Raw genomic sequence first — 27,352 nt, 5'->3', positions numbered from 1 at the left:
ATTCTATCAACAAAATTTTGGAGTTTTTTACACCCTTTATTTGGTAAACAGGCTCACCGGCCTATAGCATGAAAGCAACAAAAAAAAATCGCTAAAAATACCGCATTCATCATATTTTATAGCATTTTAAACTACACTATCGGGCATATTGTGCTCAAATATAGTCAAAAGTAAATAATCTACAATATGTGTTCTTCATAGGCGTCTCTCCCAGCCCTCGGCCAGGACGCGTCGTCAGTGAAGTGGAAGCAGGTGACGATGGACACGAACAAGCAGGTGGTGACGTCACAGATCGCGGCCATGAACGCAGCCACCGCGCAGGTCGTCACGCTCACTTCCGGTAAGTTACTACGCTTCTACATATTTACAGTACTCACATATGAGGCGCAGTGGTTTAGGTCACCACGCCGCAACCATTACGTCGGGAGATCGTGGGTTCGATTCCCACACGGGACAATTATATGTGCACAAATAATTGTTTCGGGTCTGGTTGTGCTTTGTGTCCGTTGCTTGTATGTTTGTAAAAGTCCCCGCGACACAAGAGCAATTCTTAGAGCGGGAGTTGTCTTTTTAAAAGAGAAAATAAAGAGGAAAAATGAGGAGCTCATAGCCAGTTGCACTCACCGATCAGTAAACGATCTGTGGGTCAAGCAAACCTTATGTGATCATTACATAGATAGGTGACTGGAGTGGTATTGTACTGGGCGTCTCCGTGCTTCGGAGGGCACGTAAAAGTTCAGTGGTTGTTGTCAATTAAGATAACAGTCGTTACGCTGTGTCAAAGGTCTTTCGAGCGGCTTGAACAACTATGACACTAGGCTGACCATTAACCATACGATAAGAAGAAGAATCTGTCAGTTAGGTTATCTGACCTTTAAATTTTTTTTAAACAATATTTTATTAAATATTGTGTGATCTTATCGATCAAAATTAAAACTAAACGCTTTTTTGCTACAAATTGTGCCTAAACACATTAGATATATTCATTTTTAAGACAATGAGTGAAAATATATGAATGTTCAATGTAGTCAAATTTATTACACTAATAATTTTAAAGATATCTATTGACAACTACTAATAATCGTATTTACAAAGACCCATTATTTATAATATTCTCTTCTTATTCTTCCCCCAGGTCCTACCGAGGAAGTAGACCACACAGCAGTGGGCGCGGCCATCACGACCATCACCAGCAACCTGCCCGAGATGACGAAGGGCGTGCAGATGATCGCCGCGCTCATGGACGACCACCACCACGGCGACAAGCTGCTGGATGCCACCAGGCACCTGTGTACCGCCTTCAGTGATCTGCTGAAGGCTGCTGAGCCTGATACTAAGGAGGTGAGGATGACTTAAGCTTGAAAATTTTCCCTCTTATTCATAAATAGTTAAAACACTACTGAAATATGTTTTCTCTATTTCATTTTCGCTGTTTAGAAACAAAACTCTAAGCCTTTCATAACTTCATATTTTTTTATGAATAAGAGGGTTTGTCTATAATAACGTCCGATATACGTTAGTTTTAGCTGAGTCAAGATTCAAACCTGAGACTTCTTGAGCAGTCTAGAATAGGGTTTCTGTTGTGTTGTAGGATTGCTTGTAAAAAGATTCATTTACAGCCGAGAAAAACTACTTTGTGTAAATAAATTGTATCTCTCGTGATAGTCATGTATTAGGGTCGTTTTAGAGACTGCCCGAAGCACTGTTTAGTAAAGTACTATTCGGATATATTTTGTTCAATATATTCAGTAATATATTATATTCTTATATAATCTTTTCCCATATTTGCCAACGTGTTCAGTATATAGACAATAAACTTAATATAAATAATAAATAAATATAATAAATAAATATTATTGGACAACTCACACACGGTCATTTGATTCCAAACTAAGCAGAGCTTGTACTATGGTAACCAAATAACTGATAAACATACTTATATACTTCTAAATACATACTTATATAGATACATTAACAACCAGGCTCAGAACAAATACTCATGCTCATCACACAAAGATTTGTCCTGGGTGGGATTCGAACCCACCACACGCGGCGCTACGGTTGTTGCGGCGAGGTGACCGCTTAAACCACTGCGCCAAACGTGCAGATTTTAAAGAAACTTCAAAAAGAGATTTCAATTAACGATACATCTGTGTGTTATTATATTAATCCAGGGGGCGTTAGTTCGTATTAAAAATAATAAGACTTAATTATTACTTTTCTTCATTCCAGCCTCGTCAGAACCTCCTCAACGCAGCGTCTCGCGTCGGAGAAGCGTCCACCACAGTCCTCTACACCATCGGCGAAGAGACCGAGGAAGACAAGGAAACCCAGGTAACACACCCTAGCCAGGACCCCACAGACCCCCACACCGACTCCACCGACCACGACGACTACATAGACCCCCAGGCGTTGCGAGACCCCAAACGTAACGGGAAAAAATCATATCTATATAGAAAACTAAACTATTGTTACGATAATTTCTATAAAGTATTCTTCGGTAAAGAAAAAGACGACACTTATGATAGTGATTTTGAAAATATAGATATTGTAGGTCAAGTGAAGGTCAAACCTGATGATGATGGCATCTACGAGGACATAGATACTTCCAGGAATTGGGCCTTGGATGTTATACAAGAGGAATCAGATTCAGATTATTACAGGAGCCTAGATTACTGCAATGTGCTTTTCAAAAAAGGTCCCCAAAAATCAAATAGTGATAATGATTTTGAATCCATAGTACAAAATTGTGAAGGTTACTTAGACAGTAATAGCCCTAAATTATACCCTAAGACTATTTCAGATAAAATTTACAATTTCAAAAAAGATTTCTCTAATCATGACTACGCTAACGTCAATTTTGAAAAGAATAACATAGGTATTGAGAAACAGAATAATGTTAGGAATGATAAATCGAACCTTAATGTTGATAAAACTAATATAAATGTGGACAAATTGAATATAGGTGTTAATAAAACGAACATAGGGATTGATAAGGCAAGCGAAAGTATTGATAAGACAGACGTAGGTATAAATAAATCAGACTTAAATTTAGATAAATCAAATCTTAACCACGACTATGTGAATATTGATTTCGACAGACGTACGAAAAATGATATCCTCCGCGAAAAGTTCTTTCTATCAGAAAATATTGATAAAAATGATTTGAACGACAAATTTAACAAATTCGGTAAAAAAATCGAATGTCATAGTATTATTAATGATGTGACGAAATCCGGGCCGGATGTCAAAGTATCCGGGTCTTTGAACATGAAGATTTTAAACCCGGATAGGTATAACCGGGTTTTGACTACTACAGAAACTTTTATGGAGACAGCCGAAGCGAGTTTCACTAAGAATCAGATATCGAAATTACGCAAAGATGGTTTCGAAACCTTTGTTAAAAAGAGCGAGAGGTACTACACGAGCGAGACGGGAGATAAACACACTGATATATTAAATAATACTGAAAATAAACCCAAAACTGAAATACGTATATTCTATAATCCTACTTTCAAATCGACAGGTGAAAAGAGAGGTTTTTGTAATTATTGTAAAAGAAAATGCCCCAGAACTGATGAGAAGTGTTGTCCGAAATGTGAGTGTCTGGAAATCGAACTGGCTACCTTGTGGCGAGAGAACTGGCTGAATATATTGTTTTTGTTGTCACTAGTGTTTATATTGCTCGCGCTGTTGGTCCAGTGTTTGATGCCTGGGGATAGATGTGAGAGGGGGAATGTCACTGACGGAGTGGGGGAGGGGAAGTGCTTTGAGTTTATGTAGAGTTACTATAGGTGCCGCCATCTTGGTTTATACAATGACGTATTAGACTGATTGCAGATTTTGTTCAAGACTTAATTAAGACAGACTTGCGACACATAGTCAAGCCTGTATTTTTACCGACTTTAAAAAGAAATAGGTACTATGCAATGTTTGTTTTTTTTATATTTATCAATCCAAAATTATTTTTTGATTCAAATAATACACCCCCGAAATGGTTCCATACAAGTTTTAATGGACTTTTTACCTTTAGCTTCTGAGATACTTACACCAAAATAAAAAAATTGCGAATGTTTTTGGTCCACGTTAATATTATATCATTGTAGGTATCAAATAGTGTTCTCTGCGTGACGTCTGGTTTGACGTAGATTTCAATATTTTGTTATGCAGTCATCTGTATTAAGTGACTGACTAAATGACTGTTTCCGTGGAAAAAAAAACGGCAGTTTTGACTCAAGTCCGATTCTCTTAGTGATGAAATAGTAAGACTATTCAGCACAGTTCCATAGCAAGAATAAAATCTGTCAGTGTACAAATGAGGTGGCGGTTATTTCTTATAATATCTTAAAAGGTTATAATGAAAGAAAACATTAATGTATCAGTCGTCGGTTGCCAAGGTTCAGTTTGAAAAGGTTTTATATGAATGGGTTAAAGAAAAAGTGTTGTGTTGTCCTATTTTCAATGATATTTTGGTGTAGGTTATATATTTTTCAGTTATTATTCGCTTACGGTGTAGGGACCTTATTCTTATTATAGTTGTTTATAATTCTGTGACGTTCTTATTGCCCAGTAGTGGGCTATTGATATTATTCTTGTTGGAGTAAATGGTACCAATATATATCACATTTATATAGTTCCTTGTCGTATGTGTATGACATTTTTGATATTAATATTTAATACCATATGGATTTGTTATGGTTATTTCTAACTCAAATAATATTGAAAGTATTTTATTTACCTCTGATTTTTGTTATATTGTTAATACCTCGTCTTTTTCCTCCGTTTCGGTATTGAACGGTAAAATTGCTTTAGTTGGCTCCTAAAAGTTAAACGGTAAAGTTACGGTATTTGATAGTTGGTTTAAAGAGCGGTCCACAAATTAAAAACATGCGGTTTGTTACGATTTTATTGTGAAAAGATATGGGTGGGTGTACTTACCGTAAAAATACGGTTTTTGGAATAAAAATATGTTGGGTTGTTTCGATCATAATCAAAATTATAAAGACATGTTAGAAAGGAGAAAGACTGCTATATGACATTTTTGTTAGTTTGTAAGTTTGTTAGTACAAGTATATGATTCATACTATTTTTGTATGTATGCATCTTTTAGTCACGATTTATGCCGTCCATATTCTGATCACTTTATATAAAATAATTTATCTCTAAAAACATCTTAAATCTTTAGCAATTTTGTTAAGCATTTCTTTCACGTTTCTTTTAATATTTTTATTGTACTATAAAGACTTAAAACTTTTCATGGAAAGGCCTCCTAAGTAAATAATTATTTACTTCAGAAGTTTAAAGTAAATTTAGAACAACCTAGGCGAAAATCTAAAAGTCTTAAAAGAAACTCTGTATAAAAGTAATTTATTTTTCTAATACATTTCTTTATTTATTGCACTGTGGAATTTAAGTTAAAATCGTATAAATCGTATACTTGGTTCGATTTCACCGGCGAGTTATCACTAACGGTCAGTTAGTCTGATTTTAACTGCGGTTTTAGTCTACTAATCGTACTATTAATCACTGATAATATAACGGGATACGTTGCAAACAACTAAATTTAATACATTAACGCAAAAAAGCCAGATTTTTATACAAATAACATGAAATTCTTTGGAAGGCACGTTAAATTGTGGCCCCCGGCTGTCATTTTCAAAGACCTTAGAGAGTCGTTAACAGTAAGAAACTTGAAAGTCTGACAACCAGTCTTACTTAGTATCGTGTTATAACCCAGGTAACTGTGTTGTGGAGGTCAGATAGACAGTCGCTCCATGTAAGACACTGGTATTCAGCTGCGTCCGGTGAGACTGGAAGCCGACTCCAACATAGTTGGAAGACAGGCTAAGCTGAAAAATATATTTGGAAATAAAAATCGGGTAAAACGTTTTATAGAATACGCAAAATATTGTACACTTTAACCTTATTTGGTGATTATGCGTATCAAAAATAATAAATACATATATGTATATGTCCTACAGTCGCACGTGTAAAGATTTGCAACGTATTACACTTCCTAATAAAGTAAATATAATAACTAACTTTAATGTTAGTTGTAGCTATATTTTATCGTAGACTTATGGTGAAATCGAATAGGTTAGTACTTGCCATGATTGTAGTAGGGTTGGTGGGGGATCCGCAATTTTACATAACTAGAAGTAGTTATTCAATTATCCGTAGCGAAAACGTTAATTTTTGTGAAGATGGTAGTTAAAGTCTAGTCTATTCGTGACATTTTGTAAAAAATACAGACTGAACGAAATTTAATGATGTTCCTTGAAAGAAATTACGGCAGCTAGATAAAGTTAATCTGAAGTATAAAATAAATAGGTACATAGATTTTGTATACTGCATAATGTTTGATGGTTCTAAAAAAACTTTTACGTTTAACGACATACTACTACGAGCTCCTTTTCAGTCAATATTCAATACGTAGGCATTAGTCGGCAATGTGGTATTTAAATAATCTCCCTAAAAATGTCTGCTACATAATCCGTCCTTAAAATAAATATAGGGGTCTCATATCTCTCTAGTCCTTTTACAAACATACATATTATCAAGCCATCTTCCTATGAGGGTAGACAGAGCCAAGCATAATAATTCATCACCAACCCTGTATATTTATTGTTAAGTTTTATTATTATAATAATAATAAATTTAACCCGTTAATGTCCCACTGCTGGGCAAGCGTCTCCTCCCGTAATGAGGGAGGGGTTAGGCCTTGAGTCAACCACGCTGGCCAAGTGCGGGTTGGGTTTATTATTATAATGTTATTAATTTATTATTACTTTTGTTAATAATAATAATCTTAATGCTTACTATTACTAATCTAGTCTTAATATTTTTATTTACATTTTTTATTTAATATTAAAGCATTAAGGTTGTTTAACGGAGGGTTATAATCTCCTAACAAGATTTATAAGCTGCTTTTACCACTTATGGATAAATATAAGATAGTTTAACTAGCAGATATCTTTCTGAAATGAGTTATGACTTGACTGTTTTACTCTTGTTAATAGTAATTACTCCGCTCCTGTATGTCGTAGCGTGATGTTCGATAATCTATAACCTTTTTGATTAATGAGAAGAGTATATACAAAAAGAATCACATTTATGGCTATTATAAATAATACAAAAAAAAACGAATCTGATTGATAGTTTCCCAGATAATAGTAAAATATTACATTTTTGAATACTGATTAAAAAAAATAATATATTACATTTATTTACATTATACAAAAATAGCACAAACATGTATATTACTTTGGTTTGATGACATTCGGTCATGATTGCTCTCCCGCACTAAGAATAGCTCTTATGTCGGACAACGGTCACGAAGTACAACGAGACCCAGAAAGTCCCGCGGAGGCAGTACATAAAAGTATAGATATCTAAAAGGTTTATCCGTAAGTGGTTAAAATCAGTTATAAATATGTTAACTTGGTGGATGCGTCCGTGCGTCCTCATAATACAATTGGCAGCTAACTTTTGTTAATCGGTTCTTGAGTCCTTTTAAACTAAATTTTATGTACATATATTTTTTTTGTATATTTTTTGGGAGTACTACACACTGTTTATTGAGCTATTACTGTCCCACTGCTGGGAAAGGGTCTCCTCTCAGGTTGAGAGAAGGTTTGACAAAATTTTCCGGTTATTTTTTGACTTTATAAGAACTAAATAATTATGTTTGTTTGCATAAACTGTTCAAGTAGTTGTTGTAAATGGTAGGATTCTGCACATTTACTAAGAGTTAAAATAATCACTTTAAATAATATAATTTACGATAAAAACAGTGTGTAGTATTCCTTAATATGTTTTTTTGAAATTCATTGATGTCTGTGCATATGTCGCTTTTTATCATTTATTCATATTGGCTTATTTGTAATATAATTTTGTTTCTAATACACATTAATTCATTCTTTATATAATTGAAGGAGGTACTAAACCACGCCTTTAAATATTTAAACACACGAAACTTTGAAGTGAATAATCTTCTAAATACTTCAAAATAAATGTATTTTTACATGAAAAATAATATAAAATACATTTTCTATCAAACTTGGCTTACATAGTTGTGTGTGAACATAAATCTTTTTTCTACTTTGACATATGCACAAACTATCATCTTGCCATAAACGAGTACAAAAATATTAAAATTGCCATTATTTTTGTTTTTACAAATGTTATTTTTCTATTTTGTCTTATAATGCAAAGGCGAGCATTAAGTTTTTGCCAAAATTTTAGTTTTTCTAAATTAGTTCCTGATGTGTGCCAAAATTTACTTAACTTTTTATTAAAAATTAATTCGATTAAAAATTTTTGGAAAGCTGATATTGATAAATTGGAATATAATTTCAAAACCATGTTGATCAGGTGTCATTTTATTAATCAATTTGTTGATCATATTTGAAACTTGATCAATCATATATCTGATCAGTTTTTTTATGTTGATCAGTGAAATGACATCTCTAAAACTTGACACTCGCCTGAAATCAATAATTTTACATTTATTTTTTATAATTTTCTTTAATTTTATAATAGTTACAACCGTATATATTATGCCAGTATTTTACATGTTTTTTTCTTGACTTTTTATATGTATACTTTAACATGAATCCGTCCATATTTTTAACTTTCAATCTTTTCATTAATTCGAATGTTTCACGATTTCAGTTGATAACTTTATAATCATCAATGGTTGCCCACTTTAACTGCCCTAGTAAGAAATTGCCAAAAAAAAATCGCAATTCATTAATAAGTTCTACATAAAGTGTCAGTTTTTTAAATGTGCAGAAATTGCCAAATTAAGCTTAATTTCCTAACTGAGTTTAAAAAAAGAGTTTCAATTCGCCGCGATTTCTTTTCAAAGCAACTATGTTTTATTTAGTCAACAATACTGGTATAATATGTACGGTTAACACAAAGGTTGTGGTCCATTATATAGTTCGACACCTTAATAGAGAGTCTTGGCTTGCACGAAAATCTAATTCTATGTTATTTCACAATAAAGTATCTGTATCAAACAGGCCACTGTCAGCATAAGTCTGGGGATCACTGAATTGTTCTAAATTCTGTTGTATATCTCCCGCAAGTCTCTCTACTAAGTTGTCGTGCTATAGTTGTCACTGCCACGTTACTTCGCTATATAACGGTGTAAGGTTATTTTTGTCAATACATTTGCTTTTCTAAAGACTTGTTTTATTTACAACTAACTGTCAAAGTGAATGTATTTCAAAAATAACTAACTAATAACATACCCCCTTTGTTTGTTAGGTAAGGTGAGGTTTGTGGAGACGAGGTGATATCAAAAAAATGTTACTATTATACCTTATTTTCGACTCTTTTTGATTTAAAACTAAGAAAAGAAATTGGTCTGTAATATAATGTATTACACACTTTGTTAGCCGACTGTAAAAAACACAAAAAGTTCTCGATACGTCGGTACCTTCATTTTGTTTATAATTTCAAAGGTTTTATATAAAAAATGCTAACCTCCGGTTTCTGAGGTACATTTAGCGGTAGTTTATCTATTCAACAGCGTTAAAACTGATATAAAAAACGCTATTGAATAGATAAAATACAGCTAAATGTACCTCAGAAACCGGGGATAAGTAATTCAGAAATCATGATTTTTGAAGCGTCACACTCGTCTCCATAAATATTCACCATTTATATCACAAAGATTTAATTAGAATGAGTATCAGTCTATATCTGTATATTAGGTCGGGAAAAGTCTTTTCGCATTTTAGTATGTATGAACTTGTAATAAAATCTTTTCTCTACACAAAAAAGCTCGACATTTGGGTACCTCACGAGCTCACTGAAAGAAACCTAATGAACCGTGTACTTATTTGTGATTCTTGAAGCCAAAGAGATTTTATTACAAGTTCATACATACTACGAAAAGACTTTTTCCCCGACCTAATATTATTAAAATAGGACATCGTACTTACAGAACACACAAACCATTGTTTCAGTAGTAAGAGATTACAGGTAGCTATAAATAACTGAATACTGAATGAAACGAACGCATAGAACCGTATCTTAAACTATACGATAGGACTTTATGTATTTATAAGACGATACACATAAACTATAAGATAGACCGGAGCGGAGTAGGGATCAGTTTGGTAAAAGTTTTGAGACTTGACAACAGATGGCGTTGTTATAAATATGTAAAGAATGTCAAGCATGTACAGTCGTGAACATAATAACTATGTATTTTTATACTCAGTTGAATAGGTACGGTTGATTTACTTAATTGTTTATGAAAAATCATTATTTGATTGAAGTTTGCGAGGTCTGCTAGTATATATTTACAATAAATACAAAAGGGTCTGCGTCACGCGTCGTAGTATTTCTTCTCAAATTGTGACATTTACTGACATGTTTATTTTATCAAAATAACGTAAGCTTGATTATCTATCAAAGTGACTGACTGACATAGTGATCTCTCAACGCACAGCCCAAACCACTGGTCGGATCGGGCTGAAATTTGGCATACAGGTAGATGTTATGACGTAGGCATCCGCTCAGAAAGGATTTGGTTAAATTCTACCCCCAAGGGGGTAAAATAGGGGATGTGTCTGTCTACATTTGGTTTCTGTTAATAAAATCCATTAAATTTCCATCCTATAAAAAGCTCATGAACACTATTGCCCGCGACAGTACAGTTGACATCACTGGACATAAAAACTCGAAGTAATAAATAAATCTGTTACGCCACGGGTAAAAATAACCTGACTCGTTAAAATGTCTCGCTTAAACTTGTATACAAACAATATTTATATATACATACGCGTGATCGTGATAGATACTGAGGAGATTATAATTAAAGTTAAGCAACGTTGTCCAGGTATAGATTTAGATGGGTGACCGTATAGGAAGTGCGTTTTAGAAAATTGACCGTCAAATATGATACAATGTCCACGGGGTTTAATTGGATATTTGAACTAATTTATATATAATCGGCTAGCCAGTTGCGCTCACTGGTTTGTAAATGATTGGGTTAAGCAAACCTTGGCACGGTGATTCGATAGATGGGTATCCACCTAGTGGTATTTAAACTGGGCGTCTCCGTGCTTCGGAGAGCACGTAAAAAGTCGGCCCCGGCTGTTGTCTACTAAGATAACAGTCGTTAAGCCACGTCAAAGACCTTCGGGTTTGAACAACTTTGACACTAGGTTGACCACTAACCATACGACAAACAAACAAACTTAAAAATTCGATGTGAATTCTTGTTCGGAAGTTTTAAGTGTTAAAGCTCTATTACTCTTAAATAGCCTACAATCTTGAGAACTGGACGTCTCCCTATCTTCCACAGGACATCCTGCTATCTCTAGCGAAAGCGGTCGCCAACACCACGGCCGCGCTGGTGCTGAAAGCCAAGAACGTGGCCGCACAGTGCAGGGATGAACAGCCGCTGCAGAACGCCATCATAGCAGCCGCCACCCACTGCGCGCTCGCTACTAGCCAGCTTGTTGCTTGTGCTAAGGTAAGGAATACGATGGGTGACCGTTTTTGTAGGTTTGTATTGTCGGGCGTGGGTGCGATTCCCGTAAGATGTGTTATGCTTATAAGAATGTGAAATGAAATTATAAACCGTTGCCAAGTGGTTAAATTAGACGCCACGTCGTTTCCACTGCGCACAATAGTTTTGGCTTCGATTACCATATTTATCGGAGTGTTTTCTTTATGCCACTTTTCCGGCCATTTTAACTTAGATTTTAGCTATATCTAAATCCAAATAATTTAGTCACACGAAAAAATCGACAACGTTTTTTTTTATATTGAGCTGTTGTGGGCAGATTCGGCCAATCAATACTAGTCCAGGTTACATTGGAAATTGCCAAGTAATCAGAATATTTCTTCGAGCCAATTTCAAAAGTCATTCAAAACCTCGTGAACTGCAATTATATGCCAAAAGAAGCAACACATTTCTTCAAAACGTAACACAATTTCGTCATCTCCCAGGTGGTAGCCCCAACCCTGCACAACCCAGCATGCCGCGAGCAGCTGATCTCGGCCGCCAGACAGGTGGCTCAGGCGGTGGAGCGGCTGGTGGAAGCGTGTAATAATGCTCCCGAGAGCGCCGCGCCGGGAGTCGAACACCTCACCGCGGCTGCACATAGAGTCACTGACGAACTGGATAGATTGCTGGCACATTGTGACCTGGGTAAGTGGACTGTAAATGTAGTGTATACAGGGTGTAAAAATTAAATCGGGACTGAAAACTTTACGTCAAAATTTACTTTACCTACTTTGGACGCCAGATTTTTAAATTTCTAATTAATATGATCATATATTTATTATATTATCTGTGTTTCTGACTGTTTTTTGTCAAAATGATGATTAAGTAAAACTGTTAAAGAGTCCATTGTGATTTTGTGGATAGCCGCAATTTAGCCAGTTATAATAATGCTCTAACTATACCCTCTTTTTAATCGCAAGTTTGTCATAAATCATACTTTTAAACCACATAACATTTATAAGATAAGGACAGATTTAGTCAAAAATACGGAAAAAATAAAGATGCCGAATAAAATTCCTTTTTGTGTTTCTTCCATATTAACATTGTTATAAAACAAATTAAGTTGGCAGAGTTCGAAGCAGGTAGAGGTTTTCCTTTGCCTTTTTTCTTAGAATTTAAGTGTGATTATATGTATATACTTATGTATGTATGTGTACACAGAGCGTCGCGCGCAGCCCACGGTGACGGAGCGCTCGGTGGAGTCGGTGATGAGCGCGAGCGAGCGCGTGGTGGCGGCGGCCGACGCGGGCGACATGGTGCGCCACGCGCGCCTGCTGGGCCAGGCCACCGCGCACCTCATCACCAACATCAAGGTACCACACCACCACCATATCACCTTATGTCACCCCTAGCATAGGTATTCATAGCAGCTAGTTCACTGTGCAGGAGTAGTGACGGTAAATCCTCGCTTCATTAAACAATATTTTATTAAATACAAGGATATTCAACTACCATATTATCAGAACTTGTCTTTATAGCCCTGTAGTACTTTGAATGCACAATTGATGTTGATTATAATTAATTATTCTGTATATCTTCCAAAATAAAGTAGTTATTTGGTCATTGATGTTCTTACTAAATTTTGGTTTATCTCTCTCAAGTCTCTCAGGTTGGACTGTAGTTGCTGTGTAAAGCAATTGTCATGATCTTAAATGTAAAGTTGTTAATTTATGTTTATTAATTTTAAACTTTATATACATAGCTGTATAAAGACTCAATGCCATTTGACAGAGATAACCCAATCAATTATATCATCATTATACCACAGATCTCTTTATCCTCGAATTATAAGTGTCATAAGGTAACTCAACTCTGTATTACACAGACGGAGGCGGAGAAGCAGCCGTCGGACTGCCAGCGCAAGTTGCTGGCGGCCGCCAAGCTGCTGGCCGACGCCACCGCGCGCATGGTGGAGGCGGCGCGCCAGTGTGCCTCCTCGCCACAGGTATAATAATACATATATAATATAATAATACAATAAATATAATAATACATAGTTACTGTTTTATGATGAACTTGTCACTTCATGGTATGTTAATTGCAAAAATATCAGATAACTGCACGTTTGGCGCAGTGTTTTAACAACCGTAGCGCCGCGTGTGGTGGGGTCGACTCCCACCCGGGACAAATCTTTGTGTGATGTTCACGAGTATTTGTTCTGAGCCTGGTTGTTAATGTATCTATATTTATGTATGTTTATCAGTTATTTGGTTACCATAGTACAAACACAAACAAGCTCTGATTAGTTTAGAATCAGATGACCGTGTGTGAGTTGTCCAATAATATTTATTTATTTATTTAACAGTTAAATCAGTCATGTACAGAAAACATATATTTTGTAAAAGGGTTGTATAAATATGTTTTATTTTTGTTATAATTATTATGTAAAATCATACTGGAAATGGGTCTCCTACTTCTAGACTCTTGCCCAGCAGTGGGACAGTAATGGGTAAAATAATGAATACTGCTACTGACTACTAAGTCTTAATTGGGTTCGATTCCCAAGTCGGTCAAAGTGTAGCTAAGTAATGAGATATCCTAGTAGCAAACCAAAATTAGATTTTTCTGTTCGAAATGTCTAAGGTCAACTTATACCGGGCTTAAAGTTGTTCATTATGATGAATACAACTAAAACTTAAAATATAATAACAGTTAAATATATACAGGTTCATTAAACGTGTTTGGTAATAATATTAATTTAATGAATTAATAATAAAGTTAATATGTATCGTTTGGTACAGGATCGTGAGAAACAAGACGCTCTGCGCAAGGCGGCTGAAGAACTCCGCTACATCACGGTGGACTATGCGCAAGGACAAGACATCGTGGGCTCGCAGGTCGCCAGGTTACAGGTACAGGACATACTTATATAGAATTATTGAAGATCAAATGCATTTATCTATATTTTACAAATGTAGTTTTATATGAAGTACCAGATAAATGTCTTATCGAAAGAGACTATTATATTTGATCGCTTAGTTAAAAATTACAACAAAAATTGTATGTACTTATCTTTTGAATGAAAACTGATAAACAGAAAAAAAAATTGTTAGGAAATAGTAAGATATAATATCAAGAAAAAAATTGAAAGCCTCGTAGGATGTATTAGTCATTTTAATAAACAATATTTTCAATATTATCGTTTTTTTTTAATTATGTAAAATATATTGTACATCATTTTAATAAAATGTTCTGTAGCTAAATTCTTGATCTAATTTAAATAATCATTCGTATGTAAATATTAAATGTATTATGTATGTATGTCCAGGAGAGCGCCCGTCAGGCCGCGTCGAGCGCCACGCAGCTGATCACGTCGGCACACAACGCCACGCACTACAACACTAACAAGTACACGCAGGTACGTACACACACGAATACGTACACGTAAACGATGTATAAGCGAGATTTGTATGTTTACTAAATATCTTTAGGCTTAAGGAATTTGGTGTGACTTTATTAAGACTAGTTCTTTGATCTAAACACTATGTACTTATATACTTAGCAGTTTTATTTTTAAAAAATAGTAGATTGTTATATAAAAAACAAGGCTAATAATTTACTACCTTCTTATGTATATATTTCACTCTGAATCTATGTGATTTTAAGGTTTAGAATCATAAAGCAAATTATAATCTATATCATTTTCTATGAACAACAATTGGGTAGTTGACTGTGTTAACGAAAAATAAATAAATAATAAATTATTAAACTCGTACTTGTAAAAGTTTCATCTGAAATGCTCAGACTATGTAGCTATTTTCGTAAATAATGTTGAAATTGTAATTATTACAGACTGAAACATTTTATTAGACACTCATTTGATACCAACGAAAATATGACATAGTGATGTCACTACGTCGTACTTCTAAACTGTATTTTTGACATTTCATAAAGAGTAGCTGATTTGACTGGTAGACAAGTACCCTATTATATGCGTGTTTATATCATCACTATTATACTAATAAACTTTATGTTATATTCAGGAGACCTTGCTAGAAGAGTGCAAGGCCCTGAACGAGCAGATCCCTCGCGTGGTGGACGCCGTCAAGGTGGCCTCCGTCAGACCCGGGGAGGCTGTGGCACAGCTTGACCTGATATCAGCCTCTGAAGCTTTCTTACAGGTACATTTCACTTATTTTCTAGCTAGTTTGAATGGTTTGTAGGTTAACTTGATTTTAGAGCAGATAATTTGTAGATGGGTGACCACTCATGTCTGGTTTCTGAGGCCCATTTAGCGGTAGTTTATCTATTCAAACTGTCTTTTTTATATGAGTGTAAACGCTATTGAATAGATAAACTACCGTTAAATGTACCTCAGAAACTTGGGGTTATTAGTTAAAAAAAATGAAATAGCTGAAAGCTTGGAGTGTTAATATGGTAAATTAAATAATTTTGTATGGTCCCAGCCGAGTGGTCACGTGATCGCAGCATCCCGCGGCGCCCTGCCCACGGTGGCGGACGGGCCCACGGCCAAGCACCTGGCCGACACCACGCACGGCTTCACCGCCAGCTGCGCAGACCTCAGGTACAAACAACACATTACTATTATGTTATTTATCAAAGAATAGCTGACCCAAGTAGCTCTGGTAACGCTTTTTCTCTCCATGAAAACCTTTCCCGTGTTTCCGAATTGACACAGTTGTTTCTAAGTTATAAATAGTCTAAGTAACACGACTTTCTTTGATATGTATATAAAGATTTTGCAGATTTCCCTCTATGTAGTCAAATACATATATATAATTGTAATATTATTTCTTATTACCTCGGAACGAACGGTAGTGTGTAATGAATTCGGTTGTGATTTCCGCGTCGAGTAACGTGCATTAGTATTTGTTAAGTTATATATCTTGAATTGTAGTCCGTTATTCGGTAACATGCCTAGTGTATCGCAATTAGCTCTCCCCCTATTACATGGGGCTTAAAATTATAAATAGAGAAACATAGATATATTTCATACGCCATTCAAGTTTAATAAACGAATAACATAAGTATGATTATTTTCAAATGGACATTGTATATTTAATCACAACCAGTGATAGCCGAGTAGTTTAAATTAACACCTCCCACGCAAGTGGTCGCAGGTTCGAACCCGAGGCAACACATCAATGACTTTTCGAAGTTATGTGTGTATTACAAATAATTATTGATTAATCATGTATTATTATGGTGCAGGTCGGCAGTGGGTCGCGCGCGCATCTCGTGCAAGGGCCTGGAGCTGGACGCGGCGGCCGAGATCATCAGGTCGCTGCAGGCCGACTTCGACGAGCTGGAGGAGGCCGCGCGCGCCTTCGAGCTGCGACCGCTGCCCGGACAGACGGTATTACTTGCTTACTGTTATTTAAGATATAAGGTTAAATTATGTGACGTGAAGTGATCATAAACAGAGGGTCATGTAACGTTTAAAAATTGGATTATGGGTATGACTTGTTTAAATTTGAAGCATATTATTCTAAACTAGCTTTTGCCCGCGATTTCGTTCGTGTGGTTTGTGTAAGACTGAATTTTTATATTAATTTTTTAATTCTTATTTTTTCTCTTTGAGGGTAGAATTGATCAAGATCCTTTTTAGTGTATGCTTACGTCGTAGCATCTACCTACATGACAAATTTCAGCTCTATCTGTCTGGTGGTTTGGGCTGTGCGTTGATAGGTTATCATTCCTTTTGTTTATACTCATATAAACGCTATTGAATAGATAAACTACTGCTAAATGTACTCAGAAACCGGAGGTATGTCCGTCAGTCTACCTTTCAGTTATATACATACAGATGCACACGTAATTCGGAAAATATAGTCGATTCGACTATTTGAGTATGTAAAATAAATATTTATTTCCTTTCGCAGGAGGAGTGGGCGTCTCAGACGATGAAGACGGCGTCCCGCTCGGCCGCGTCGGCCACGGCCGCGCTGGTGTCGGGCGCGCGCCTGCGGGACACGGCGGCGTGCGGCCGCTCCGCCGCCGAGCTGGCCAGCGCGCTGCGCGACCTGGGCGCAGGGCTCCGGGCCTCCGCCGCCACGCACCCGCCGCAACACGCGCCCAGGTACCGGACTCTTACACTTGCGACTACTACTGATTCATTCCTGGCCTATTTATGCATATTATATGACCGAAAAACTGACTAACGAAAAATAGTCCTATACAAAAAATTGCATTTCCATAAAAATAAATATGACTACATTATACATAACTATGACTAACTGTACGTTTTCTAAACAAAAAACATACAAAAAGCAACATTATATAAAAAGGACTAGTTGACTAAAAATAAAACTTTATGAATTAAATAAAAATTAAATTATACAAAAAAATCCTTTAACGACAAAGATCACCGGTAAAATTTTATAAAATCACTCCTCCTTTCCATAAATCTAGGCATAGACCAAAGAACACAACTCTCAATAAAATCAATTTAATCATAGTTCTAAAGTAACTTCTATTGTTTCAGACTGATAACGTCCGGTCGTCAAGTGCTGTACTCGTCTCAGACGCTGATCGAGCACGTGAAGACCTACCTCACCACCTCGGAGACGGTCGACACCACCGCCATCATGTCCATCGCTAAGGACATCTCACAGGTACACTTACTTCTTATATAAAAACTAGCTGATTCATGCAACTCTTTACACATTTATTCCCTACTAGCTCCGTACCGCCTAACCAATCTATTAATTAATTATAAAATTTCATTTTCTTTTTGCAAGAAAGAACTGTATTTGATCACACATCTTCAGTTCTATAATACAAGTTGTGCCCTTAAACTCTATTCGTTTTATCTAACCATATTAAATTTAAATATTAATAAAAACTGCTTCGGTTATATTATTTCTAAGTTGAAAACGCCCTAATCCGCACTTAACTAGCGGTGTGGACTGAAAGGCTTACCCCCTCTCCTTCTGAAGTGAAACCTTGCTTGATTACTGCTAAATCAGTTAACTGATATGTATGTATGTTTGTTGTCCAGGGTCTGGAGAGCACCCTGGAGGCGGTACCGTCGCACACGGAGCTGGACCTGGCCATGGAGAACATCAACGAGACGCTCAACATACTCAACATGGGAGAGTTCCCACCATCAGACAAGTCTTATGGGTAACATCACGTTTTTATACTTACCCAAATTTTTTCCCGTTCGCGTAGAAATACTGGACAATTCTCTCTAAATGTTCCTTTGCACTCCCTAAGAAATATATTTACCTAATAATAGTTTTATACGTCTAGTAGTTTCGGCTGTAGAGTGACTGAGTAATCACACACGGGAGAATTTTTTACTGTAGTCGCTTTTTTTGTACTTTTGCTTAACTACAAAATTACAAAATAAAGGATAGATTTTGACACTGAATTGCCAAATATCGCATTAGTTATAGAAACTTCGAAATGTAGAAATTCTTGTTTCGCGGGGACTTTTACAAACATACAAACAACGGACACAAGGTACAACCAGACCCGAAACAACTATTCGTGGATCGCACAAATGATTGTTCCGTGTGGGAATCGAACGTCCTCCCGACGCAATGGTAGTGGCGTGGCGACCTAAACCACTGCGCCACGAAAGCAGTCAAATGTGTATGACCAAGATCAGCTTAGAAAGAGATCTAGCTTAATGATCGTGTTGTTCTCCAGTGAGCTTCAATCCGAGCTGAACGCAGCAGCAGTGGGCCTGAGCAGCGCTTCCTCGGGCGTGGTGGGCGCCGTGGAGCGGCCCGCCGCGCTGCCGCAGTCGGCGCAGCACTTCGGAGACGCCTTCAACAGGCTGCTGGGCGTGTCCATGGAGATGGCTGGCCAGACCGAGGTAACAACAAGGCATTACGATTGTTAAAAATAACGAGAGTGAATTTACCGCCGGTTCGGAAGGTAGGGCCAATGAGAAGAGCTGACAGCTATCTCCTGGCCACTATTCTACTACAATACACATTTAACATTACGATCTACTGAGTTGCTCTAACTCTCTAACTTGCCTTCTAGTTAGAAAAACATAAAAAAATGCACCTAGTACACATTAGTATAGAAACCATAAGAGTCATCTCAAGAGCATACTATAGTTAACGTGTTATAATCAAACCCCTACCACCGGTTTCTGACGTACATTTAACCGTCGTTTATCTATTCAATAGCGTTTAAGCTGGTATAAACACGACAGTTTAAATAGATACATTACCGCTAAATGTGCCTCAGAAAACGGACATTAATCATTTATTGATATGCATAGAATTATCTACTGCCGAGCGTAATCTTTAGCCCTTAAAACGTAATATTGTCTTTTTATATTGTTATTATAGTACGGCCGCTGAGTTATTACCGATTTGACACATGACAAATTGACAATACTAGTGAAGTGACTGAACCAGTATCTGTAATATCATTTTGGAACAGTTTGTTTTTAAATATTCTAGTATAGAGTGTAATTAAATAAAATCAAAACCAATAATAGTTAAAGACACAAGTTCTTCATTAGGTGGAGTATCCTTGATGAAATAAAATAAATATCCATATTCCTATATTCCATCAATATTCCTTGAAATAAAAATCATACCTATTCCAATGAATTCGGACCGAATACTATTCAGTACATCACTATGAAAACTAGACGCACGAATCCGCACGATGTAACTTTGTACAAGCGCGCCAAAGAACAAAAAATAAATGTTTTCATATTATTTACAAACTATTTTAAGAATTGAAACAGTGTTTATCAGAAAATTACTTAATTCTGATATTTTGACATAAAGTTTTATATTAAAGAGGTATTCTAAATCATTCGGCAAATGTGACGCTCGTGCAAGGTTATATCGATTCATTTAAAGAATAATCGGTCAAATCGGTAATTACTCAGCGGCCCTACTATAATAGCTGAAAATTATACGACAACCATTTACCTAAATGTTTTTATCCACAGGACCGCGACGCTCAGACACTGATGGTGAGCTCTATGAAGAGCGTGACTGTGAACTCGTCCAAACTGCTTGGCACCGCCAAGTCTGTCAGTCAGGTAATATAACACTAACTTATATTACATACTATATCGATATACTAGCTGACCCAAGCAACTTCGCCTGCGTCACATAAGAGAGATCATATTTTTTCCCGTTTTTGTAACTTTTTTTTACTGGTACTCTGCTCCTGTTGGTCGTAGCGTGAGGTTATATAACCTATAGCCTTTCTCAATAAATAGGCTATCCAAATAGCCTATAGTCTTCTTTAATTAATAGGCTATCCAACAGTAAAATATTTTTTCAATTCGCACCAGTAGTTCCTGAAATTAGCGCGTTCAAACAAACTCTTCAGCTTTATAATATTAGTATAGATTATGTTGTTATACGAGTAATAAAACTAATGAGAATAATGTTTGTAGGACCTGACTCGTCCTAATGCGAAGAATCAGCTGGCGGCCGCCGCGCGTGCCGTTACCGAGAGCATCAATCGACTTGTGAGTATTATTCTATATTTGTTTACGCTAAGTTAGATAGAATATTTTAGTTACTAGCTGCCCCCGCAACTTCGCTAGCGTTACCGAAGAGAGAATAGGTCATAATTTTCCCCGTTTTTGTAACATTTTTCGTTGCTACTCCGCTCCTTATGGCCGTGGTGTTATATAGCCTATAGCCTTCCCCGATAAACGGACTAGCTAACATAAGAATTTTTCAAATCGGACCAGTAGTTCCTGAGATTAGCGCGTTCAAACAAACAAACAATCAAACAAACAAACAAACAAACTCTTCAGCTTTATAATATTAGTATAGATTTACTGAATACTAACTACCAATAAGATTTAAAGAATTAGACGTTATAGAGTCACCTTTTATACAAGTAAAAAACAATTAGATGTTACAGATAAACCTTTTACACGAATAACAATAACATTTTAAAAGATATTTTTGAACTATAAATAGTAAATGTAAGATTTCAATTTTGATGTTTCTATCATACCTGAAAATAACAATTTCAAGCATTGTTTATAGCAGGTTTAATTATGGTCTACAATTTGCACCATAGCAATTTTTTTTTCATATGTTCTATGTCAATAAAATTTTTCTCAATCTGGGAGGAGACTTACCCAGTAGAGTTACAGCAATGGCTTAGAAAAAAACTTATAGAAAATATCCGAACTAAACTGTTTTAATCTGCAGTCATCCGCTATAAATTTGTGACTATTTCAAGTGCCTCATAACAACCTTCCGTTCCCAGGTGGACGTGTGCACAGAAGCAGCTCCAGGCCAGAAGGAGTGCTCGGCCGCCATCCGCAGCATCGAGAGCACCCGGCCGCTGCTGGACTCGCCCACGCAGCCCGTCACCGAGCTGGGCTACTTCGCCTGCCTGGACTGCGTCGTCGATCAGAGCAAGAGCCTCAGTGAGTACACACTTATAGATGTCTTACAAGTACCATTATTATTAGGCTGAAATGATTTAATACTAGCTTTTACCCGCGACTTCGTCCGCCACTTGAATTTTCCCATGAGTATGCGTCATTTTCCTTGGGTAAAAAGTAGCCTATGTCCTTTCTCGGGTATCAAAATATTTACATACCAAATTTCATGCGGGGTTAGGCTTCGAGTCCACCACGCTGGTTAAGTGCGGGTTGGGGACTTTGTATGCTCTCATAATTGAAAAACTCGCTCGGCACCGATGCCTGCGCGCCGCCGCGGCCGGTGCGAAGCGCGGCACGACGCCGGACCCGCGCCGGCGTCGTGCCGCGCCGGGCTCAGGGGGCCACGACCTTAGACTATTGTACATGCTTGTTTGAAGTGTCTTTTAATTTTGACATATTTCTACCTGGCTTTGTTTGTTGTCCAGGTGAAGGCATGTCGTCCATGGCGTCATCGGTGAAGCGCAGCGAGGTGGAGCAGTTCTGCCGCGCCGTGGCCACCGTGGCCGGCGCCGTGCAGGGGCTCGTCGAGTGCACCGCGCAGGCCGCCTACCTGGTATGTACCTGCTCTCCAACTTCTGGTAGTCCAGGTACAGGTACAGTTCAGGAACAACAGACTTGGACAATCGGAACATAGAAAACTAAAGCGTTTTTCATATTGTAACAAAAAGCTGTGATTATATCCCATTTTGTTGTGCGCTGTCAAAATAGTGGTCTATTTCGTTTTTAAATAGGTTAGTTCTATACAGCTGGAAACCACAAGATGCGTTAATTCTCGACATCTGACCGTAATTTGTCGTTCGACATTAGATTTTTGTACTGCTTTCTTATCTGCTATAAAGAAATTGTAAATAAATTACATTTTTCATTTCAATATAACTATAAGTCCCGTTGTCCCCCAGGTGGCAGTATCAGACGAGACGAGCGTGGCGGGTCGCGCGGGGCTGGTGGACCAGGCGCAGTTCGGGCGCGCCGCGCTCGCCATCGAGCAGGCCTGCCGAGCTCTCTCTGACTCCTCCAGCAACCAGCAACAGGTATTTACATACATATTTGAGAAACAAACAATTGTACATTAAAACAGCTAGCGTAAGTCACATCGGTTTAGGTCGCCACGCATCAGGGAAGTCGTTGGTTCGATTCCCGCACTGAGCAATTATTTGTGCGATCCACAAATAATTGTTTCGGATCTGGTTGTGCTTTGTGTCCGTTGTTTGTAAAAGTCCCCGCGACACAACAGCATTTCGTAATGGGAGAGATGTATTTTTTTTTATGATATACAGTGTGCACAGATACTATATAAATGAATGTATAACCCACAATGTTTCCACGTATTACATAAGTATTGCTAAATAGTACAGTGTTCTTTTTAAATATTAAATAAAGTTACAAAACCTTGGATGCTACAATTAAGATTGGTTAACAAAACTTAAGCATTTGTATCAATGACCGAGGCTGTCCACTAGGTATTCCGTAAATAGATTTTTAGTTAGAGCAATTACATCAATATTTGTGAAATGACAGTTACATATGGCGGGGCGTAGATTATAAATTAGTTCGGATTATAAACTCCTTAGTTCTTACGTTAAGGATTTTGAGCGGGTAGCCCCGAATAAGTAAATTTTTCAGCTGGCCATATTTGACCTTAAATTGAACCCATTTCTCCCTTGTTCAGGTGCTATCGGCGGCCACAGTGATCGCCAAGCACACGAGCGCACTATGCAACGCGTGCCGCGTGGCGTCGGGCCGCACGGCCGAGCCGCAGGCCAAGAGACACTTCGTGCAGGCCGCCAAGGACGTGGCCAACTCCACCGCCGCGCTCGTCAAGGAGATCAAGGCGCTCGACACCGACTACAGCGAGGTACCCACCGCAATACTACTACTACTGCTACTATAGTTGTGCTCACCGGTCGGTAAACGATCTGTGGGTTAAGCAACCCTTGGCGCGGTCACTCCATAGATGGGTGACCGCATAGTGGTATTTGTACTGGGCGTCTTCGTAGGGCACGTTAAAAGTCGGTCCCGGTTGTTGTCTACTAAGATAACAGTCGTTAAGCTATGTCAAAGGCCTTCGGGAGACTTGAACAACTTTGACACTAGGTTGATCACTAACCATACGATAAGAATAAGAAGAAGACTACTACTATTACAGTAGAAGTAGTACCGCAATACTAACCCCCTACTGGCTAAAAGACCCCTACTGTATTAGTAACCCACTTGTGTCTTTTCGATGGATTAATTTTGTAGAAATTATTTTATTGAACTATTGGACTAGCTCGATTTCGTCCAGTTATACCTCAATTTTATCCCGTTTTTTCCATTCCCATTGATCCCATTCATACGTTGTCTCAACAGTAACAAACATATTATTATTAAATAGGAAATTATCCAATTTGGTTAAGTTGTTATTCTATGGATATATTCTTTGGAGTATGGCTCAGTGCAAATATCAATAAGCAGCCACCATCTACGAAGCGTCCACGTCATGGATTATATAACTCTAATAGTTTACAGACCGATTTCATTATTAAACCCTAAAGCACTTACATAGGAAATTAAATCTTATACCACTTGGATATCACTAAAGTCGAATATTTTTAACAAAAAATCTCATAGTATAATATACTATAACATTTCATTGTCATGTGCAGGCCAACCGCGCCCGCTGCGCGGCGGCGACGGGTCCGCTGCAGGACGCCGTGCGCAGCCTGTGCCAGTTCGCCGACAGCCCCGAGTTCGCCTCCATCCCCGCCAAGATCTCGCCGCAGGCCAGGCACAACCAGGAGGCGATACTTGAGTGCGGCAGGTCAGTAATAAACTTGAAAATGAAAATCATTTATCAGTTAAAAAATTATAAGATGATGATATATTTCTAAATAAATGAAAGATGATAGTTTGATCGAATCGATCTTTGAGGTAAGGCTACGCTTGCCGAGGTTGTTCTGTGGATGGGTGACCATCTTATACATATCTAGTTCCTCCGTGCTTCGAAAGGCACGTTAAATTGTAGGTGTCATTTTCGAAGTTCTTTGACTGTCATTAACAGTAGTCAGAAGCTTGAAAGTCTGACAACCAGTCTTATCGTGTAATAACCCAGGTAACTGTGTTGTATATAGGCTATAGACAGTCGCGCCATGTAAAATACTGGTATTCAGCTGCATCCGGTGAGACTGGAAACCGACTGCAACATAACTTGGAAGAAAGGCTAAGCCATGATGATGATTTCTTTCTTTTTTCGTTTTCGGTGCTGTCACTCAAAAACCACCCGGTAACCTTCTGTGATGTTTGGATGTAGGAACTCTGGGACCTTAAAAACACACCAACGATTGTATAAACCTAATGTATGTTATGTTTGCAACAGGAGCATCATCAGCGGGTCCTGCTCCATGCTGGAGTCAGCTCGCTCGCTGGCGCTGGCGCCCACCGAGCGCGGCGCGTGGCAGCTGCTGGCCGCGCACTCCAAGACCGTCTCCGACAGCATCAAGGGACTCGTCACCAACATCAAGTGAGACACACATACATACATACATACATACATATATACATACATATATACATACGTATATACACACCTTACTTTACACCTGTGCAGTCAAAATATTTATTTAAATATTAAAATTAAGCTATCTGACGTACCTTAACATGCGGTTACTTTAGGAATATTTGATGTTAATTTGATTATAGAAATTAGTTAATAGCTCGCATAAAAGTTAGCTACCAGTGGCTAGAAGGTAATTTCTAGACAAAACGTAGTCTATAATAGTTTAAATCAAATCTTCTACGCCTATTTGTATATGCTAAATATCACAAAATCATAACAACGGATTAGTCGTGCTACGCAACAAACAAACTTTCACATTTAAAAGATTGATTGTAACGCACGTCAGAATTCCTCAAGCCGACCATCGTTGCAGAAAAACCCATAGATTAACAGACTGTTATCTATACTAATCTATACTAATATTATAATGCTGAAGAATTTGTTTGTTTGTTTGAACGCGCTAATCTCGGGAACTACTGGTCCGATTTGAAAAATTCTTTCAGTGTTAGATAGCCCATTTATCGAAGAAGGCTATAGGCTGTATATCATCACGCTACGACCAATAGGAGCAGAGTACCAGTGAAAAATGTTACAAAAACGGGGAAAATTATGATTCTCTTATGTGACGCAAGCGAAGTTGCGCGGGTCAGCTAGTCTTAAATAACCACGCGAACGGGACCAACTTTTAACAAGCCATTTGAATTACAGAGATATTCAGCCAGTCTATTTGTTCCAACCACTAACCAAATATTAATTTAAAGATTACCACCACCAGCTACTTTATCCACATATTAAATGTTTTCCCTCTTCTTCTCAGGGAGAAGGCCCCCGGTCAGCGCGAGTGCGGCGCGGCACTGGACACGTTGAACAAACAACTGCGGGAGTTGGACCACGTGGCCATGCAGGCCGTGGGGCAAGAACTGGCGCCCAGGAAGAACAATACATTGCAAGGTAATACATACTACTTACTGTATAACAAGATGTAGGCAGAGACCAAAGAACGCCACTTTTGTGGTCTGGGCTGGTTAGTGGTCAACCTAGTGTCAAAGTTGTTCAAGCCGCCCGACAGGTAGCTTAACGACTGTTATCTTAGTAGACAACAGCCGGGACCGACTTTTTTCGTGTCCCTCCGAAGCACTGAGACGCCCAACTGAAATACCACTATGCGGTCACCCATCTATAGAATGACCGCGCCGAGGGTTGCTTAACCCACAGATCGTTAACTGACCGGTGAGCACAATTGGCTATGGGGTAGTGTATACCCCTGATGGTGACACGGTCTCGGGTTAGATTCCTGGGCTATGCAAAGTGTTAATTTTTATTAGTATATTCTCAATGGTTTGGCGCAGTGGTTAACGTAGTCACCTCGCCGCAATAACCGTAGCGCCGCGTGTGGCGGGTTCGAATCCCACTCGAAACAAAACTTTGTGTGATAAGCACGAGTATTTTTTCTGAGCCTAGTTGTCAATTTATGTTTATAAGTATGTATTCAGAACTATATAAGTATGTTTATCTCAAAAAATAAATAAAATAAATTGAACCCATTACTGTCCCACTGCTGGGCAAGGGTCTCCTCCCGTAATGAGGGAGAGGTTAGGCCTATCTCAGAATATTAAAAAAATATATATTTGTTTGTTTGTTTGTTTGTGAAGGCTACTCGGAACAGATAGAGAACAGCGCTACAGAGATGTTAGAGCGGCTGGAACCGCTGCGTATTGCGGCCAACGGCGAGGCCGAGAACCTGGGACATGCTGTTATACAACTGGTTAGTATTACCACTGCACCGTAGGAGACTACAGTTACTGTGATTGATGTCATTGTTAAATTAGTAATGTGAAGGATGGAGTTATATAGATATATTTAATCTCTTTAAAATATTTTGTTTTACCTATGTATAGTAAAAAAAAAAAATTAAGTCTCAAAAAAT

The 27,352-nt window shown here is 37.8% G+C and overlaps 1 protein-coding gene across 9 annotated transcripts in view; it reads left to right on the top strand.

Annotated features, from left to right (window-relative positions):
* rhea (Talin_middle and talin-RS domain-containing protein rhea) overlaps positions 1-27,352 on the top strand; it is a 116,902-nt gene that overhangs the window by 53,128 nt on the left and 36,422 nt on the right. For all 9 annotated transcript variants that reach the window (XM_076132017.1, XM_076132022.1, XM_076132015.1 and 6 more), the window contains 26 exons: positions 202-340; positions 1,136-1,341; positions 2,233-2,334; positions 11,324-11,494; positions 11,974-12,175; positions 12,692-12,843; positions 13,356-13,475; positions 14,272-14,382; positions 14,799-14,888; positions 15,514-15,651; positions 15,937-16,055; positions 16,703-16,847; positions 17,374-17,570; positions 17,976-18,105; positions 18,492-18,616; positions 19,148-19,316; positions 20,421-20,513; positions 20,877-20,951; positions 21,710-21,872; positions 22,316-22,443; positions 22,790-22,921; positions 23,560-23,745; positions 24,536-24,690; positions 25,246-25,389; positions 26,243-26,376; positions 27,078-27,190. In XM_076132017.1, coding sequence (XP_075988132.1) covers positions 202-340; positions 1,136-1,341; positions 2,233-2,334; positions 11,324-11,494; positions 11,974-12,175; positions 12,692-12,843; positions 13,356-13,475; positions 14,272-14,382; positions 14,799-14,888; positions 15,514-15,651; positions 15,937-16,055; positions 16,703-16,847; positions 17,374-17,570; positions 17,976-18,105; positions 18,492-18,616; positions 19,148-19,316; positions 20,421-20,513; positions 20,877-20,951; positions 21,710-21,872; positions 22,316-22,443; positions 22,790-22,921; positions 23,560-23,745; positions 24,536-24,690; positions 25,246-25,389; positions 26,243-26,376; positions 27,078-27,190 — 3,639 coding nt within the window. The remainder of the gene's footprint in view (positions 1-201; positions 341-1,135; positions 1,342-2,232; positions 2,335-11,323; positions 11,495-11,973; positions 12,176-12,691; positions 12,844-13,355; positions 13,476-14,271; positions 14,383-14,798; positions 14,889-15,513; positions 15,652-15,936; positions 16,056-16,702; positions 16,848-17,373; positions 17,571-17,975; positions 18,106-18,491; positions 18,617-19,147; positions 19,317-20,420; positions 20,514-20,876; positions 20,952-21,709; positions 21,873-22,315; positions 22,444-22,789; positions 22,922-23,559; positions 23,746-24,535; positions 24,691-25,245; positions 25,390-26,242; positions 26,377-27,077; positions 27,191-27,352) is intronic.

The sequence above is a fragment of the Anticarsia gemmatalis genome, chromosome 27, assembly GCF_050436995.1.
Source record: "Anticarsia gemmatalis isolate Benzon Research Colony breed Stoneville strain chromosome 27, ilAntGemm2 primary, whole genome shotgun sequence".
NCBI classification, from domain to species: domain Eukaryota; kingdom Metazoa; phylum Arthropoda; class Insecta; order Lepidoptera; family Erebidae; genus Anticarsia; species Anticarsia gemmatalis.
The sequence above is the reverse complement of the archived record's forward strand: the minus strand, read 5'-3'. Positions and strand labels throughout refer to the sequence as shown.